At 34.7% G+C, this 20,988-nt stretch overlaps 2 protein-coding genes across 2 annotated transcripts; both read left to right on the forward strand.

Moving 5' to 3' along the window:
- Nucleotides 1-310: 310 nt before the first annotated feature.
- On the forward strand, nucleotides 311-919 carry LOC117320403 (ovarian abundant message protein-like; the record flags this gene model as incomplete). The annotated part of the gene is given in 2 exon segments (XM_033875003.1): nucleotides 311-442; nucleotides 764-919. Coding segments are annotated over 2 exon segments (288 nt in total), but the record flags the coding sequence as incomplete, so codon positions are not given.
- A 485-nt stretch (nucleotides 920-1,404) lies between these two features.
- Nucleotides 1,405-3,126, forward strand: LOC117320404 (piggyBac transposable element-derived protein 4-like). Its single transcript, XM_033875004.1, has one exon. The coding sequence runs from the start codon at nucleotides 1,405-1,407 to the stop codon at nucleotides 3,124-3,126; it is 1,722 nt and encodes a 573-aa protein (XP_033730895.1).
- Nucleotides 3,127-20,988: the final 17,862 nt, after the last annotated feature.

The following is a 20,988-nucleotide window of genomic DNA, read 5'->3' on the forward strand; positions in this document are numbered from 1 at the left end:
ACCCATGTTGACTATGAAGGCATCCATTTCAAATTTGAACACGTCATCCATACTTCATCACTAGAAAACAAACTTCCATTTGATAACTATCAGTGAGCCACTACCCTGGAACAAGTACAGTAATAGAACGGTCCAGATTAAGTGTCTAACAATTGTCTGTTGTTAAGAAATAAATGTTTGCTTAAGAAATATTGTCTATTCTCTGCTAAAGCTAGGCATTGTCTTACCAGTGGTATGTCAGACCAGGTGTTCTCTTTAGACAGGTTATCAGTGATGTCAGCTGGTATCTTTGAACTAGGACTTCTTTTAGATATCAGCTGGTCTCTTAAGAAAGGTTATCTTCTTAATATCAGCTGGTCTCTTAAGAAAGGTTATCTTCTTAATATCAGCTGGTCTCTTAAGAAAGGTTATCTTCTTAATATCAGCTGGTCTCTTAAGAAAGGTTATCTTCTAAATATCAGCTGGTCTCTTAAGAAAGGTTATCTTCTTAATATCAGCTGGTCTCTTAAGAAAGGTTATCTTCTAAATATCTGCTGGTCTCTTAAGAAAGGTTATCTTCTTAATATCAGCTGGTCTCTTAAGAAAGGTTATCTTCTAAGTATCAGCTGGTCTCTTAAAGGTTATCTTGTCAATATCAGCTGGTCTCTGAAGAAAGGTTATCTTGTAAATATCAGCTGGTCTCTTAAGAAAGGTTATCTTGTAAATATCAGCTGGTCTCTTAAGAAAATTTATCTTCTAAATATCAGCTGGTCTCTTAAGAAAGGTTATCTTCTTAATATCAGCTGGTCTCTTAAGAAAGGTTATCTTCTTAATATCAGCTGGTCTCTTAAGAAAGGTTATCTTCTAAATATCAGCTGGTCTCTTAAGAAAGGTTATCTTCTTAATATCAGCTGGTCTCTTAAGAAAGGTTATCTTCTAAGTATCAGCTGGTCTCTTAAGAAAGGTTATCTTGTAAATATCAGCTGGTCTCTTAAGAAAGGTTATCTTGTAAATATCAGCTGGTCTCTTAAGAAAGGTTATCTTGTAAATATCAGCTGGTCTCTTAAGAAAATTTATCTTCTAAATATCAGCTGGTCTCTTAACTCTTTGCTCCCTGGTCCCGACTACAGGCGTGCTATTTATCTACTCCGTACAGGCGAATCCCGACTACAGTCGGTGTAAACACAGTCGCGCAAATGGCGAATCCCGACTAGAGTCGGGCCGACTACCTTGTGTTACAAGATCGATGATTGGTCGAGAACGGAGATTCCTGGGGTTATCCCTGTTTTTGAACCAATCAGAGAAGGTCTAATAAAGTCAATTCAGAATACCTTGTACAGGTAACACGCGGTTTGATTGGTTCAATCGTCATTACAAATGACCTAGACACGCGGTTCTTTGTTACTATTTTCATTCATAAATACGATGGCTTCGAGCGACGAAAACGAACTAGATTTTGAAGGTTTTTCTGAACAAGACATCGTTTTAGCTCAGGAACGTATTGATGCTTTATTGGAGAATGCTTCGGACATTGAATTTAGTGATTTGGAAGATGATCAATACGAAAGTGACGACGATATCCCGCTTGCAAGATTGCGAGAATTCCGACATGAAAACGATGACGCCGGCATTGTTGATGATGTTGACCATTGGTCATCACAACTTTCAGCGGTGAATTTGGAAGCATTTACGGGAAATCCAGGGCCTGTTACTATCCTAGATCGTAACCAGAATGAAATGAATTTTTTTCATTTGATTTTTGACGATAGTTTCTATCAATCTGCCGCAGATGAGACTAACAGATACGCACGTACTGAGATCGCGAAAAATGGCCCTGATCCAAAATGGCAGGAAACTAATTCGGCAGAAATAAGGGCTTACATTGCCTTTCATATAGTCATGGGGATTGTTGTGGCACCCACACAGGATATGTATTTTTCCAAAAATACAATGTTTAGACCATCAGGCATTCATGAAAGAATAACCAGGGACAGAATGGATAAACTTCATCAGTATTTTCATGTGGCAAATACAACTACGAATCCTCCAAGGGGACAACCTGGACATGATAAACTTGCCCATGTCAGACCAATAATCGAAAATGTTAGACAGAAGTTGAAAACCCAATACAGGCCACACAAAGAAACATCAGTTGACGAGGCTATGGTGGCCTACACAGGAAGATTGGGATTCAAACAATATATCCCTCTCAAACCGACCAAACGTGGGATCAAAATTTGGATGAGGGCTGATCCAAATAACGGATACGTGAATGACTTTCAAGTCTATACTGGCCGTGAAAACAATGTGGTTGAGAAAGGACTTGGGGAGAGAATCGTGCGTGATTTGACAAGGGACATTTGGGGAAATTATCACCATGTTTATTGTGATAATTATTTTACATCGGTACCGTTGTTCTCCGAGCTGCTGGAAAACAAAACATATGCCTGCGGAACAATTCGTTCTAACAGACAGGGAATTCCACCTGCTGTAGCAAAAGCAAAATTAAAAAAGCAAGGGGATCTTGTACAGCAACAGAAGGGGAAAATGGTCTGTACAGCATGGCATGACAAAAGGACTGTCTGTCTCCTCACAACAAATTCCAACCCGACAGAGAATACCACAGTCCAAAGGAAAAAAAAGGACGGAAGTGTACAAGAAGTTCCCTGCCCTAGTGCCATCAAAATGTACACACAAAACATGAATGGAGTAGACAGGGCTGATCAGCTGAGATCCACCTACAATATTGGTAGGAAAGCATCTAAATGGTGGAAGTATCTCTTTTGGTTTTTGGTTGATATTTCCATCTGTTCTAGCTTCATTCTGATGAAGGAGTCGCCAAATCACCAAGTGACAACGCGAACTGGACGCAGAAAAGAGCGCACACAACTTGAGTTCCGTCAGAATTTAGCAATTCAACTTCTAGGAGCGTACTGGGGAAAGAGGAAAAGGGAATTGGTGGAAGACAAACACACCAGAGGACTTCTACATTGGCCCGCTGACCTCGGAAAAAAAAGGACATGCAAGCAATGTTCTAAGGCTGGTGTCCGAAAAGAACCAAAAACTGGCTGTGAACAGTGTCAAGTTAATTTGTGTGTTCCCTGCTTTAAACAATACCACAAGGATAATTTCCCAGAGCTATTCTAGACAGACATTGTGGTACAAAAGTGTACAAATGTTCATTATTTGTGTGAAAAATGAAGACAAGTGATTTTTTTAAATTCATTATGGACCTGTTAATCTGTTATTATATAAATTCTGAAGTGTGTTGTGATTTTAAAATAAGTTGAAAAGGAGGATGTATTATCCAGGAACACATATGCAAAATTTGGTGAGTTTTTATCAAAAAATAACAAAGTTATAAGAGTTTATCTATGTTGTGGTAATTTTTTATGGTTGCTACAGCAGCTGCAGCCATTTTGGCTTAGGGCACATGGGGGAAATGGTATCTAGGGCAGACATCCAAGATGGCTGTCAGGGAGCAAAGAGTTAAGAAAGGTTATCTTCTTAATATCAGCTGGTCTCTTAAGAAAGGTTATCTTCTAAATATCAGCTGGTCTCTTAAGAAAGGTTATCTTCTTAATATCAGCTGTTCTCTTAAGAAAGGTTATCTTCTTAATATCAGCTGTTCTCTTAAGAAAGGTTATCTTCTAAGTATCAGCTGGTCTCAAAGAAAGGTTATCTTGTAAATATCAGCTGGTCTCTTAAGAAAATTTATCTTATAAATATCAGCTGGTCTCTTAAGAAAGATTATCTTCAAAATATCAGCTGGTCTCTTAAGAAAAGTTATCTTCTAAATATCAGCTGGTTAAGAATGATCGATGTGTACATTTGTCTTAGCTACGAATTATCACGCCCCTGCTAAATACCCTCAATTATTTGTAAGACATATTTTACAATATGTTGAAATTAGCTTAACATCTTCATGAACTCATGATTTAATAAGCCAATTTTGCTATAATTTTCTAATTTTTCATGCTGTGATTAACTTGAACAACACTGAGATAATTATACACAAAATTACTCATTTTGGGCGTGTCAGCTAATGTGGTTCCTTCATGAAGGGCAACTGGCAAGTCTTAGGTTTATTCTGACCTTAGTTCATCAATCTCACACAAATTATCATGATTGGTCCACTTTCATATCTCCACAATACAAGAGTTTCTCTTTTTTATGAGTTTGCATGGTATTCTTGGATTGAATTATCTGGGCCCAGCTGTTCCTAGCAAAATTATATCTCTTAATGAATACTTTAAACACAAGTTTTAAAAATATCTTCCTTCTTTTACATAAATATTTCTTAAATTAAAATTTTCAAAAACCTTTCTTTCAGCTGATTTCTTTTTAATCCAGACAATGTGCACTTTTATTTATTTTCTGTTATATTTTGGAACTGCTGAAACTGCTGAAACTGCTGAAAGTTAATTATGTGTCCAAAGTTTATTGATCAAATTAAGTCTTATCAAGCTGGAAATTGACATTTTATATGGTAAAACCACCATAAACATAGGAAAAATCTAATTTAAATTTTTCTACGATAGGTAATATGATATTCTTCAACTCTAAAATACCCATAACTGTCAAAAGTCAGGGTGGATGAAATCATTTATCAAGAGTTGCTACATCCATGAATTTCCTTGTAAAGATATATATACCTATAGATCTGATTGTTTTTGTTTCAGTTTCCATATCTTGAGTTATGATCCTGCTCAACTGAAATACGTAATGCTTTCTTTATTTGACATACTACAGCACATGTTATTTGAAAATACCAGTAATTATGAACCAACTAATGAAGAAATCAGGTTGTTTACTGTTACCGCACCAAATTTAAATTATATATGCTGTTGACCCTGAAGATTTCATGCTTCATTTTAAGTATGAACTAATGTATCAGGTATTTGAGCCTCAAAGACAATATTAACGTAATTTTTAAATTTCTATATCTGTCCTGACTGATTACCATAATTTTTAATGAGAATACCACAAATTAAAATGCATAAAGAACATATAAACTGGCACATTTATAATCTTATTGGTGAGTTAATTTCTTAGGAAAAATAACTCTAATGCAAAATTGTCACAAATCTAGATATATTCACCTAAAATTAATCTCTGTTATATTTAAGTGATTGACAATGTTTGGCCAGCAGCATAGTGGATATTGCTAGCACTCAACCAACTTTTATAACTTTTTGTAAAATATTTGTTTCTAATAAAAAATGACAGTGTTCTAGTATAGAGGTTTATTACATTTTTACCAGTGAAATATCAAAAATTATTCATTCTATAAAAGTGATATTTTTCACTAGTGAAAAATATCACTTTTGCTGATTTGACCAATCAAATTAATGATTAGAAAATACCAATATAATTGACCAATCAGAAAGCCCGACATATATGTCAGCACCTAGACAAGGGGAACTACTTTTTTTATTACAAATTATCGCTGTAGGCCTAGTTAGCATACGGGGTAGGTTTTTCGTTGATAAAAAATGTAATAAGCACGAGTGAAAAATATCAAAATATTAGCCACACGAGTGAAATATATTTGGTATTACTGAAGACACTGTTAGATATCCTCTCTTCTAAACTTCTGACCAGTGTGACACACCAGGTCCCAGTAAGCGATGATGACAGTTATACCTCTTGTTGTAAATTAAATAAACAATGTGATCTTTACAAGCTTCTTTCAGTGATAAAGTTAACTTGATCTGGATAGTTTTATTGAATTTGTGTCTATTCAGGCCATACTGTATACTTTTTATAATATAGATATGAATGAACTTGTATTGTGTAATCTACAATCCTGGACGATAATGATGGTCGACTGAAGCCCATCATATATCGGAATATCTGTATAATGAGCCGAGGTCAAATGAGAAAATAAGTTGATTATTTTTTCGGCAACGGAGAAAATAAGTTGATTACACATAAAGGCCAAAAAAGATCTTAAAGGTGATCTACTGCTACCCTTATGAGATTCTAGCATCCTATTTTTAAAACACATGCACTTAACGCTTTTAAAGTCTCAAAAATGCTGTCTGTCTTTAATGGTTCAAATCATAATTTCAAATAAGGAAAATATTTAGAGAGCTTAAACAGCAATACAATTACTTTTGCTCGGCCTAAGTGATCCAAACTCTTTATTGTTTCATTGTATGTCACTGCTAAGAAAATGTCTGTTGAGAGATAAGTAAACTAACCAGCACAGCTAGCCTATACCAATAAACTCCTATATATGTATATGTACAGTATTCACGGTATAACTACTGTAAAACTATATGTCTCCTCTTCATACCAATTTATTTCAAATTATGAAAATGCATTTGGACACATGGGAACTTCCTACAGTATAAACGACAGATAGGACATATCGTGGCCAGTAATTCTAGCAGCCATCTTGAGATATCTGTAATTTGTCCATTACATGTATGTTTATCAGACCGTGGACATACTCGTATCAAATTCAATACAATTTGGCAATAAATGTTTCATTTTGAACTACATAATCTGGAAAAGGAAATTGTGAGAGCACTATTAATATGAAGATACACAAACTCTGGAGTCTCTTTAAGCATTCTGTAAGTAAAAAACGATTGGATTCAACAACATATATGCAGCAATACATCAAAAATTATGTACCATGTATTTTTCCTGCAATTCATCAGCCCCGGGGCGACCAAAGTCCTGAGAAAAGGAGCTCCACAGCATCTTTCGAAACTCTAAATACAGAAATTGAAGAGTTTCTTCCAAGATTAAAAAGTTATAAAACTTTTAACAAGGATTCTGGCTTGATTTGGTTTATAGTCAGGATAATCAATGAGAAGCAAGCAAGTGTTTTTATTCAACAATCTGTCTGCAATATTTCAATTGAATGCTAAAATTACCTTAAGATAGGAAATTGGCAATTTTGAAGCAAATGTAATACCATGTTGTTGTCATGTATACACCATATACATCTGTCAGCTTCGATTAAAAAAAAAATCCTTGAGTCTGTATTGCTCACTAAGTATCTATAATGCAATGCTGTTCAGAAACAAATCATATGACCTTTTAATGTGGGTCAAGGTCAAATTCACTTAAATACACCTAATAGCAAGAAAGCCTATATCTATCACAGGACTCTTAGTGTGGTTACTTTTTTACCCTGGTGACCTTCATTACTAGTCAAGGTCATTTAATCAATTGTATATATACATTTTGTACCTAAGTGTGTTCTCCCAACATAGCACAAACCAAATATTAACTTTCAAACTAAAATACCTTTAAAATAAATACTAATGTGACTATGGCAAAAAAATATGGTGTCACTATGACCAAAAAAAAAGATAGAGAAAAACTGAAATAAATTACCATTCCATAAACTAAACTGATGATTCATACATTTACTAAATAATATTCATCTGAAGGTCAGGCAGATCTTCCAAAAGACCAAAGACATTTCAGGGAATTTGAGCTTGCCTGTTAGACGGGCCGATTTCGAGTGGAAACCGAAACCTGAAACACCCTCAGGTCTGAAATATCTATATATGCATATAAAATACAGACTGGTTTTTTATCCTATTAAGTGTGATATTTGTCGCTCCAGTAACTAAGGCTGTCTGGCATTTTCTGTCCACTCTGTAGTCCTCCCATAGTTTTGTACCACATGTACATTCTACTACTTAAACCACAATCATGACCAGTCATTGTGTTCACTTCAGCTATAGACAAACACCAATGAACCAATTGTAATGACACATTGTGGACCTGTTATGACCATTCTACACTGATCAATGCCAAGATGACCTCTGCTGATCAACGTCTCAGGACACACTGACCAGCAACCCGACCAGTAAATTGATCCTAATTCAAAGATATGCATATTCTCTCCATAAATATAGGTATTAGTCACACTATGTTACCCGTCTAGCCACTACAGAGGACCTGTTAGTCCAAACTGACCTAATGATGGCTGAAAATTAGGTTACAAGAATGGTCAAATAGTAAGTTAACTCCGTAAAGTATTATCATAATTTCAGGATGTAGGATGGTCAAAGAGCAAATACTAGTCCACAAGAAAAGTTAAATTCAAAAAAGTATTAGGATGGTAAAATAGCAATTAATCCACTTTAATGAAATAACACATGTTAGTGTGGGAAAGTAGGATAATGATACAATAGCTCAACATGTAAAGGTTAAGGTCTCAGAGGATTTACTAGACTGCTGGTCTCTAAATACAACAGACTCTACTGTATGGACAAGGTGATGGTCTCTCAAAACAGGTTCTATTGTATAGGTAGACATGGTGGTCTCTCAAGACAGGTTCTTTTGTATAAGCAGGGATGGTGGTCTCTCAAAACAGGTTCTATTGTATAGGCAGGGATGGTGGTCTCTCAAGACAGGTTCTTTTGTATAAGCAGGGATGGTGGTCTCTCAAAACAGGTTCTATTGTATAGGCAGGGATGGTGGTCTCTCAAGACAGGTTCTTTTGTATAAGCAGGGATGGTGGTCTCTCAAGACAGGTTCTATTGTAAAGGCAGGGATGGTGGTCTCTCAAGACAGGTTCTTTTGTATAGGCAGGGATGGTGGTCTCTCAAGACAGGCTCTTTTGTATAGGCAGGGATGGTGGTCTCTCAAGACAGGTTCTATTGTATAAGCAGGGATGGTGGTCTCTCAAGACAGGTTCTTTTGTATAGGCAGGGATGGTGGTCTCTCAAGACAGGCTCTTTTGTATAGGCAGGGATGGTGGTCTCTCAAGACAGGCTCTATTATATAGGCAGGGATTGTGGTCACTTTAGACTTGATATAATGTATAGAAAGAGTGGAAGCTTTTTAAGACAGGTTTTTCTGTATATGCAGGGATGGTGGTCTTTTGGAACAGGCTCAACTGTGGGCAGGAATGAGAAGGATATCAGGCCCCGCTTTCACGAAACTTCTTAAGTCCGTTCTCAATGCTCAACTCTGAGTACATGCTTAACTTTAAGCATATGCTCAAAATTCGGCTTTCACAAAACTTCTTAATTCTCAATTCTCAGATTTTAAGTTGAGAACGGGCCGATATTTGAGAACGGTCCTAAGCATGCTTAAGTCTGTGATCTCGTTCTTAAATATGGCGAACGTACGTAAACTTCCTCGTCGTCTGCGGCGGCGACTGACCCATCATCGTGCATAGATATATTCCGTTGTCTGCATATACATTGAAAACATTGCCATACTAGGGCATATATATATATATACGACAGGAATCGATTTCAGCCTGTAAAAACATGTATTTTGTTACTCATTCGACAAATGCTGGAGTGAGCAATGCCCGTCCCTTCGCAACAAGCTTTCTTTACTTGCATTGGCCGATAATCTTTGGGTGTCGTAGTCGACCGTGTCAAGGTGCATCATTGAGGTTGTATTTATCCTTGCCACATTTCAGACTTTCCATCATCTTCCCGTCAACACAAATACTTACTATCAAACTTTCAAACTGCAAGAGCCGTCTACCGACGACCTACATATCGCTGTAGTAATAAATGCGGTAGTGGACAACACAGCTCCAACATCCACCTTCACAATCGTAAAGTAGGCTAGCGCGACTACGACATCAAACACCACAGTTAGTTGTTACTACATCAACACGTACTGTCAATAAAATATGTTTCGTAACTAAAATAAAACATTTCAAGACAATATAGGTACGGAGATATTCACATAAATTCACTTCAAAGAAGGAAAGAATGTCAGGTTTCGTAAGAGTTACTTTCCATCTATATGGCTAAATTAAACTTGTATTTATTAAATTGTATATTTTTCAATTGAATTACTGTATACATTTATTACATTATATGCCTAAATATTTCAAAAAATATATATATATATCTTCAGTGTATTGTAAGCCTTATGTACGAGTGATAAAATTTTTAAATGCTATTTCCAAATATATTCCATATTTCAAATTTGACAATCTGATTAAAATCAGCTGTTACATGGCTACGTTTACGGATCAGGCGTAGTGCATAGTAAACGTAGCCATGTAACAGCTGATTTTAATCAGATTGCAAATTTGAGTGCAAACCTTAAATTTTTTGTTTCATATTTCATTGCTACATTATTTACCCATTTGATATCTTTTACCCAATTAGTTCAGATATCCTTATCTGAACTATATATCTATGTAGTTAAAATTAAAGGTGTATCTAATTAAACTAAAATAACTGTACACTGTATTTAAAACAGGTTATAATCTCCATTTCTAAATGCATCTACATAATTCTGAATTTTAAATATTAAAGATATCTCTATTTTGTGTTAAATAAAGCTGTATTTTAATAAATTATATAAAGATACATCATGTATCTGTACTTTAATACAGAAGTCTCTAATTATGAAAAATATATGTATTTGAATGGATCTATCTATGTTATAAATATACAGTAACTAGAGTGTATCTTTATTTGTGTTTATCAACTTTTTTTATAAAAGAAATTAACAGATATCCACTGTCATGCAATTCTTTATTCAGACAACATGTGACGCCAATTTTCATATAACCAGCTATGTAGCAAGGTGGCCTAGGATCTGCCACAATGAAATAATCCACTGCAGATGCATGAAGGCTGTACACCTGAAAAAGATAAAAGGAAAAGTTTTAAGTTAATGCCATGTCCTATTAACCAACTACAGTAGTTATATAACAGGTTCACTGTACCTGTTTATCATGTAAGAGGAGCTTCTCTATACAAATACAGGTGCCCACTGTACAGTAAAGTACATGTGTATCATATACAGGTGTCCACTGTACAGTACAGTACATGTGTATCATATACATGTACAGGTGTCCACTGTACAGTACAGTACAGTACATCCTCACTCATCAAAACGTCTTCCACGAGATCGAGTGGTATTTCTGCATTCCGTCCAGTTTACCCCTACATGCCAACCCCGTTCCGCGCTATACGCACTGGAAGCGATTCCTGTACGCCGTAGCTCTATTATTTGATATGTACCAAGTAGACAAATACAATTGCGTGTATGTAATGCATGTGTAGGCCTAAATATTAAGACACTTACCTCCGAATCGTTATACCATTGCTCCCGTAGTTTTTTAACAATCGCGTCTTCTTTCACAAAAGAGTTCCCTGCGAGGCCGCTTACAGACCAAATAATACGTTCTTAGCTGAGAACGTTCTCAAATATTTAAGAACGTGTTTGTGAAAGCCATTTTTAAGAACTTCTCAGCTAAGTACGTACTTAGCTTGACAATTGAGAATTAAGAATTGAGAAGTTTCGTGAAAGCGGGGCCTGGTCTTTTAACACAGATTCTACCATACTGACATTAGGGATGGTCTCTATAATTGTACAGTTTATACATTGGCAATAACATGTCTCCCAGAGGAAGGTCTTACTGGACCTCAGGATCCATTGTACTGACCGGAGAATACATCTCAAAAGACTCGCCTGAAGGACTACAAGACCTATTCTTCCTGTATGAGAATTGATGGCCTTGTTGGTGTTAACAGAGTATTACTAGCAAGTCAAGGTCAGCTATTGACCAGTGATGTACACACGTTCCATCACCATGAATGAAACAACAGCCTGGAAATTTCATTGATAAATCATCACTTATCTTTATGAATGGAATTAAGAATTCTGACCATCATATGACTTAGAGCACTGACCATCACACGGCACCAAACAGGAAGCAATTTGCGCAGTCTAACACCAAAGTAGTCAATGAGGATCACACATGTTCCGATACGTGTCATATGATGTCATTAATCTATCATTTAAATATCAATTCTGGTGAACATGCAATTATCACATGTGAATATCCAAGTGTCTTACTAATGACTGAGGGTTAACTGACCCTGAAAGTGTCTCAAGTCCAGGAAATATTAATCAGTCTTAATAGGACATTGATATCTGAAGGTCACTGCTGGTCGAGGAATCTGCCATGTACAAAACAAACTGTTTGTCTCGGTAAGGACATCTGTACTCAACCATGTAAATACATTAATCATACAAATGTATATATATCATATTTCCTGTCTCGGATGTCGATATCATGTATGAAAAGTGGCAACATGGCAAAGTACATTTATAATAACCAATTTGGTGTCAATTTGTCAAAGCATATCAAAATAAAAGATCCCTGTTGCTTTCACTTCAATCAACAAATGATTCATTTGCCATGGAAACAAGCAGGATGATCAGACTTAAGTAAGAGATATGTTATTAACATTAACATATATAGAATATAGGGTTTAAGGGGTGTAAGTTTAATAACACAAACAGAAACCATAATTAACTTTTCATTTAATAAAATTTCTAAATAACACTTAACAATTTTGAACCATGGCCGTTTTCGTAGAAATGAGCTCATATGAGCCAAACTGACAATTTAGGAACCTCTTTCCCTGTTGCATAACGTAATTACCTCCCTTGTTCCCATGCAGCCCACAGGTTTTCATATGTAAAACTAAATTTGTGACAGTATAAATATCATCACAATGTAAACTGTCACAAATTTAGAATACAGCAGAGTGTTTCCCTAATGGTATTTGAAAATCTGTCTTTAAGAATGTTATTGCAAACGTTCCGGTTAAATACATACCAAATCAACACCAACAAATTTAAAATTGATATTTAATCATCTTAATTTTTTCTCCTTACTTTTTAAATTTTCTTATAAAAAGATTGGTATCCTCTAGGTCTAATATCCAAGGGAGCGACTAGTTAGACCTCTTGACTTAGGGTCAGTCGGATGACACAGTGGTATGAAGCTTCCACCTTTAGGGAGCTAAGGTGCAATTCCCCAATCAGGTATAGGGGTCACCTTCCCTGAACCATCTGGGTTCACCCCAGAAACTTCAGTTCCTCCCAAACTAAGACCCCTCATGCAAAACTGGCCAACAAGAATAATTAATATAAATTGATAAAACTTGTTTCACAATTGCTGTAAAATAGATATAGTATCGTATCATGACCCTTGTATCGTGATACCAATCATATCGGTATCGCTACCCACCTTGTGATACCCAGCTCTAATGACTAACTATTACTAACTATTATACAGAAATTCTAAGGAAAATTAACTTATTAAAAAAATCTCACATTTTTTGTAGTTGATAGATGCATACTATTTTATATTGTATTCATTTTTGGAAAAACATGAGTTTTTTCATTTTGATACATAAACAATACATTTTAATAGTGAAAAGATTGGAGGTCGTGTTCAGAGATCAACAGCGGAAATGACAGCTAACTTACTGTTCTATCTGGTGTCAATGATCAATGTGATTAAGTAGCGATCGCCACTACATTGTAATGCGGAAGTTGTAATCAAATCTGTACCAATAATCATACTAATCGATTGTTTAAAGCTTAGGTTTTCCACAGGGAAAGCTATTAGGAGTACACGATGAGTAAGCCTCCCTATGTAGATAATATCTACCTATATCTGTCATACATATACCAATCAATTTACCCTCCAAACCTACAATCAGGGGGTACAGTTTGCTTTCACCTAGGCAATCAGGCTTGATTCCCCTTATTTGACATGAAAAAAGTACGGGGTCACTTGCCCGACCACATGGGTTTTCTCCGATTTTCTCAGAGTACTCAGATTTTCTCAGGGTATTCCGGTTTCTACGATTTTCTCAGAGTACTCCGGTTTCTCCGGTTTTCTCAGAGTACTCTGGTTTCCCCGTCTTCTCAGAACACTCTGGTTGCTATGGTTTTCTCAGAGTACTCTGGTTTCTATGGTTTTGTCAGAGTACTCCGGTTTGTCCGGTTTTCTCAGAGTACTCCGGTTTGTCCGGTTTTCTCAGAGTACTCTGGTTTGTCCGGTTTTCTCAGAGAACTCCGGTTTGTCCGGTTTTTGCAGAGAACTCTGGTTTGTCCGTTTTTCTCAGAGAACTCCGGTTTGTCTGTTTTTCTCAGAGTACTCCGGTTTCTCCGGTTTTCTCAGAGTACTCTGGTTTCTCCGGTTTTCTCAGAACACTCCTGTTTCCTCCCACAATAAACACACTTCTATCCACATCGACAATGATTATTAATATAAGTTGACATAACTTCTTTCACAACTGTTGTAAAAGAAATCAAGTTTACATTTTACATTTTGACTCCATACCTTGTCATGTCGGATCAGGAATCAATTAAACCCTCCCACACCGAAATAAAGTACAAAAAAAGTATGGGAAAAAAGTACTAAAAAAGCATAGAAAAAGTATGCTTTTTTTGACTCAATTTGGAACCGATATTCCAACACGGTTCCAAATTGAGTCAAAAAAAGTACTAAAGTACAAAAAAAGTCTAACAAAAGTATACCTTTAGTACATTTTATTGTTTTCATTAAGTACAGAAAAAGCACAAATATAGTACAGAAAAAGTACATTAAAAGTACAATAATAGTATAAAGTGCACAGGGACAAATTGATGGTGTACTTTTTTTGTGCTTTTATACTTTTTTAGTACTTTTACAGTAAGTCCATAAAGTACAAAAGTACAAAAAAAGTATGAAAATGGTACAGAAAAAGCAGGAAATTAGTACTGAAAAAGTAGGAAAAAAGTACCAATAAGGTAGGAAATTAGTACTGAAAAAGTAGTGGAAAAGTAGGAAAAAAGTACTAAAAAAGTAGGAAAATAGTACTAAAAAAGTAGGAAATTTGTACTGAAAAAGTATCAAAAAAGTAGGAAAATGGTATTGAAAAGAAGGAAATTAGGACTGAAAAAGTAGGAAAAAAGTACCAATAAGGTAGGAAATTAGTACTGAAAAAGTACTGAAAAAGTAGGAAAAAAGTACTAGAAAAATAGGAAAATAGTACTAAAAAAGTAGGAAATTAGTACTGAAAAAGTATATAAAAAGTACTGAAAAAGTAGGAAAAAATTACCAAAAAAAGGGACTTAATTTAATGGTGTAGGAAATTAGTTCTCAAAATATAGGAGATAAGCTTAAATGAGAATACTGCATGCTTAAACAATACATACATCAGTCCCATTCCTAAGAGAAATGCACAATTGTATAAAGTGAAAACAAACATTGAAATACAAGATTAGTTATCCAATCACAATTCCACTGAGTATCATTTCATGCCATAGCAAAGTCTTGATCTAATAAGCTCGAAATTTTGTTTAAGGGTGAGGTTAAGGATTTACAGATGGACATCTATGTATAAGGGCAATAACTTTTGATAAATTATTCTAATATTTTTTTCAAGCAGGAAAACACAATTTTATATTATGTGTATGTAGGAGATCCAGACAAAAAAAATATACCTTCTAAATAAAAAGGGCAATAACATTTGTAAAAATTGTCGAATCATAATTCCTCTTGAGGAAACACAACAAAAAAATGTAAATAAAAAACAATGCATAAATGCATACTGAATACAATGAAGTATGGTATATGCATAATGTTGCTTGCTTAAACTGGTCAAATCCAAGTAAGTGTGAATTCGAAAAATAAAATGTCTGATTCTCTTCATTCCTTTTTTGCTTTATGCGAATCATTGCCCTCAATTCGGACCACAATGCAATATCTTTAAGCTTTCCGTCACTTCAGAATGTACTGCATAATCTGTTGGAAGAAAGAGAAAATTTTAAAATATTTTTTATATCAAAACTTAGAATAATTGTGAAGATTTGTTTAATATAAAAATGTAGATAATTTTCCTTATATATGCACCTGATCAAGAAAAGCTAGCCACAGGTATACAAGTTTAAAGCTACAACATAAAACTTTTAATTATAAGGATAAGTACTTTAATAAAAATCAAGCTACTCCAGAATTCTCTGACAGTTTGTTTCATCTTAAATTATGCAACTAACTATCAAAATACTCCAAAACACAGATCTTTTTTATTCAATCATTTCTTGAGATCATTTTTTTGTGAATTGATCATGATCATGACATACAACAAATTTTCAATGGATTTTATTGACTTCGTTTTTGAATGTATTTTCTTCAAATTCCATATACTATAGTAGACAATTATTAGCTCATTTACCGATATTTTTACATATATTCCCTAAAATAGATATACACATGTTGCCCGAAATGTGACGTTACTTTTGTTCTTATATTCTAACTTAAAAATGTCATTGCTATTTTTTTTTAAATTTTATGCAATATCTTTTGAAATCAACTACAAAAAATTCTGTAAATATTATCAGATGAATAAGCAAATAATTCTTTACATGTAAGTGAAATTTCAATAAATTCCATTGAAAAACGAAGTCATAAAAATTAATTGGAAATTTGTCAAAATGCATGAAATATGTAGTAAAGATATTACGAATTTACCGTTACGTGACAGAAATAAAAATGCAATATAACTACATCGAAGTTCGTCAATAAAGAAATAAAATTCTTCTTGTTCTCAATATTTGGGTGCTATCAATCAGGATGCTTATAAAATCCAAGGCGTATGGTAGCATAAATCTGTAAATTGAATACTTACGATTGAAACACACGTGGATCTAGCAGTTCTTTGTTAATTAAACTCGGGCCGTGTAAACTGTAATCGGTGATGAATTCATTATGAAAACCCTGAAACACGAAGTAATCAAGTATTAATATCAACATGTGTAGGCCCCCATTCACCTATATAATGTGAAACGATGTAGGAACGTGCAGAAGACGAAATAGATTTAAATAATAAAATTGTAAACTTACCTGGTCGCGATATCTGTGATATTTTCGGGTGAAAATGAGCATTTGTCGCCAAAAACAACAAGAAAGCTGATATTCTTTGGCCACTTACTGACAGATAGTCGATCTTCTTCAGTTAGGCAAGAAAATGAATTTCGTTTTTAGGCTATTCTATATCAAAATCGTGTTTGTTTATGTTTCTTCCGTAGATAAACATCCGGTGAAATTCAAACATGGCTATCAGACTTCCCGCTAAAATCTCGCTGTTTGTTGCATCATGGGATAAAAAAAAAGTTTTGTCGGAGATCTACTGTATCGATTTCATTCTTTTATTACTTGTTTTTTATATTCTACTTCCTTAACCTCTATTGTTTCATACTTTTGGTATTACTACTTCAGCATTTAAAGCTTGCACATTGCACAAAATGATCGCACGAAGCGAACTCGTCAAATCTCGGTAGATTCCGTAAACCGAAGTAAACAAACGAGATCACGGCCCCGAGGTCATAGGTGAACCGACCGATGATAATCTGACACAGGTATAGGCCTCGTCAGTACCTGTTATGTAATCCGGATGTTTTGTTTAAATGAGGGTAGGCACCTGTGATCTGATCGTAGTGAAAGGCAGTCAAGCTTGACAATATAAATTGTTATAATTAACGCCGCAGGCATAAGACTTCGTCTAAGAGGGGCAATATGTGTACAGGTGAGACGGGAGGTACACAGGTAACTCCAATAAACAATAAAGCTAGGTATGATTTGCCATTACAGTCGACTGTCGCTTATATTAATTAACACCACGGGTGAAATTAACTTTCGGTACGGCGTTAAGCATATATATCCTGATCGCTTTGTTAGCTTAACACACAGGTTTCAAGATTTAGTTTAAAACAGTTGAAATATTTTTGATCGATCTTGGTGTTGCAGTTATTCAAGCCGTCTACTATATCAATTAAAATATTTATGATAGATCTTGGTATTGATCTTGATTTTTGTATACAATAGAGTATTTTATTTGTACACACAACACTCCTACGAGATCATTCTACAACAGATTAGAGTACAGCTACATTGTGTCGTTGTCCGAATTATCGTACGATCTTGCTAAATAAATATCAGACAAATTAAAGTTTTCTTTTTGTGTTCACTTTCACCATTTCAATGAATGCGATGTAATTCTGATTTAAATACCGGAATATTGTTCCTTGATCATGCCTGTTTGTTGTCAGTCAAGCCATATCGAGATCGAGATCATCACAGCGCTTGACTTCAATATACGTTTTACAAAGAAGCGTCCGAGTGACTATATCAGTATTACACATGTTTATATGAGTATATCGGTGAATATTTTGACAGAACACGACGTGATTTCGGGTGCAATTATCAGATGTAATCTTAAAACCACGTATATCCAGCAAGTATATGATATGCAGACAAAGAGCAGGTGATTTTAATTTCATTTGAATGAATTAAAAGCGTATTACAGATTTACAGGCACGGGCACATGTGTGTTCGTAGAGTGATCCCCGATCTGGTAGAGGTTAACGTTTGGATAAACGAAATGTTTTAAACTCCGTTAAAGAGTTTATAATTAAAGCCAAAATACTGTAACTTCAAAGAACGATCTGGAACAAAATTTTTATAGAGCTAAGTTTTGACGTTCGTCACATGAACGTATAGTAACATTCATCAATGTGAAGTTTATTACTTCTGAGATGCATATGGAAATACAAACGAAAAGTGACAAAGAAATCACCGTTAAAATGTGTGAACCTTACTAACAAAGTACATTGAAGTGAAATACTTATGATAATAATTGTTGAATTTTAATTATTTTTAGATAAATTTCTGTGGTACTGATCAAAGTATGAAAAGTATTTTTTAGAACATAAAAAAGACAAAAAAAAACAACAAAAAACGAGATCAAAAACATTTAATATTACCAAATGATAATTTTCTGTATCTTATTTGATAGATATTTGTTGTGGTTAATCCTGGGTATTATTTTTTTTAGTCTTAGATTTGTAGTCGACTGAAAAAGTCAGATTTAATTTTGAAAATATTAATATGCTATAACCCCTCGCAATGTCTGAAAATATTCTAAGTCCATAATAAGTACAAAAAAAGCACAATGGCATTAGCTGAAAAATTCTAAGTCCCAAAAAAGTAGGAAAAAAGTACCTCCATATTTTCACAATCTTTCAAAAAAATTCAAAGTCAGATTTTAGCACAAAAAAAGTACTCTGAAAAATTTCAGAGTCCAAATAAAGTACAGAAAAAGTACCCTGAAAATTTCTAAGTCCAGAATAAGTACAAAAAAAGTACTCTGAAAAATTTCAGAGTCCAAATAAAGTACAGAAAAAGTACCCTGAAAAGTTTCTAAGTCCAGAAAAGTACAAAAAAAGTACTCTGAGAAATTTCAGAGTCCAAATTTAGTACAGAAAAAGTACTCTGAAAAATTTCTAAGTCCAGAAAAGTACAAAAAAAGTATACTTTTTTGGTACTTTTTCAAAAAAGTAGGAAAAAGTGTATACTTAAAGTAGCATAAAAGTATACTTTAGTGTGCTTTATTTCGGTATGGGAGCTGCTCATCGAAATGAAAGGCAATAGCATGATCTTATTTATAGCACTGTGCAACCAAATTATGAGGCAATATACTTTCAAATGTATAAAGCAAGGTTAACTACAGCAGCATGAAGTCATAGGAAAAATCAACACTGCAGGTTTTATGGATATAAAGTTGACTTAAGCAAGTCTATCATGAGCTATTCAGCTATAGAACTGTTAATATTTTAGTATAGGGTAAGAATACTGTCAGTCGGGAGCCGCCGGATATGAAAAGCTACTGGAGGCGTAACAGTCGAAGCAGGCCTATTATAGGTTTATTTACCAACAATAAAGGTCATATCAATGGGAACTCTCCTGTTTTGTGAGGGTGAGAACAGTATCAGGAAATGCATTAGGTTTGTTTTCTCCGAGTAATAAACAATACAGTTATGATGCTCTTGTTGGTAACATTCCTCTGAATTCTCACTATTACAATTCATCAACAGGTCTTCCTCTTTTACCTAAAATAATATACTGTACAACAATCACACAATGATTTTTGTGCCAAGTTTATAAATAGGAACAATTCATATCAACCTCCTTTTAGAATGAGAAATAATTCCAACCATGCCTTTGTTTTATTTATCCAAGACATTTCTAACATTTTTTTTTTTTTTTCATTTCTTTTTTTACCCCTAGCTGCCATGAAAATTAGAATTAATGTTTTCACACATTTCATTAATGCTGGGTTTTTCCAGTTCCTGATAATTAGTCTGTGTTTCAACGTTAATTTGGACCTTCCCCAGTGCTAATGCACTAACATTTCTAAACCTCATATTTCACTATCATGTATCGACTGCTGTTTGATGTCTTCACCTTGTTATCATTTCCTTAATAAAAACCTTGAAGCTCTGAAGATATTCTTTCAACATAATAACAAAGGGTTTTCTTCTTGGTTAATTCTGTAAATGTTCATAATTGTGAAGTTTGGCCTATTAATGACAGATGATAATGGAAAGAGCCTTTCTTACCAATGATGAAGCAAACATCTTAACATCACTTCTATTACATTGTTATCTTAGAAAATATCTGAGTTTTCTACATAATTAACCTTGGAGATTCTTCACCTCTGATCATATTAACAAGCTGCTGGAAAAACTGTGTAGGTATGTAGTATTGACAGAAATGAATTTCAAGATCAGTGATTTTATACATGGTGCCGCGGTGACCGAGTGGTTAAGGTATCCCGACACTTTATCACTAGCCCTCCACCTCTGGGTTGCGAGTTCGAAACCTACATGGGCCAGTTGCCAGGTACTGACTGTAGGCTGGTGGTTTTTCTCCGGGTACTCCGGCTTTCCTCCACCTCCAAACCTGGCACGTCCTTAAATGACCCCTGGCTGTTAATAGGACGTTAAACAAAAACAAACCAAAGATCTTATACGTGTAATTCAATTTCATAGGAAATTCATGAAAAGAGTTGAAAGAACTTTTTCATTTTAGTGAGTCACATGAGGTTATTTCATACCTGGACTTAAATTTGTGTAAATATTGATTGAAATCCCTACAAGAAATAGTTTTTACTTATGTTAGAGCGAGGCATATGTTAGACTCGACTGGAATGGGGTTGTATGATTGTGCAGTACATTGGTAATGAATATATCAATACCCTGTCAAATGGCAGAGTATGGCGTCTAGTTAAAATTTTTTGACAAAAACAAGCAGGGAAGCAAAAAAGTTTAGACTTAAATATCTCCAACAACCACATAAACAAGATTCCATGGACAGATGGATAAACAGATCAATGAGCAGGACGTAAGCAATTTCAAGACGTAAAC

The sequence above is a fragment of the Pecten maximus genome, unplaced genomic scaffold (assembly GCF_902652985.1).
Source record: "Pecten maximus unplaced genomic scaffold, xPecMax1.1, whole genome shotgun sequence".
Taxonomy (NCBI): Eukaryota; Metazoa; Mollusca; class Bivalvia; order Pectinida; family Pectinidae; genus Pecten; species Pecten maximus.

Excerpts from the sequence above, each read along its gene's own strand:
- LOC117320404 (XM_033875004.1), top strand. The coding sequence starts at position 1,405 with ATGGCTTCGAGCGACGAAAACGAACTAGATTTTGAAGGTTTTTCTGAA.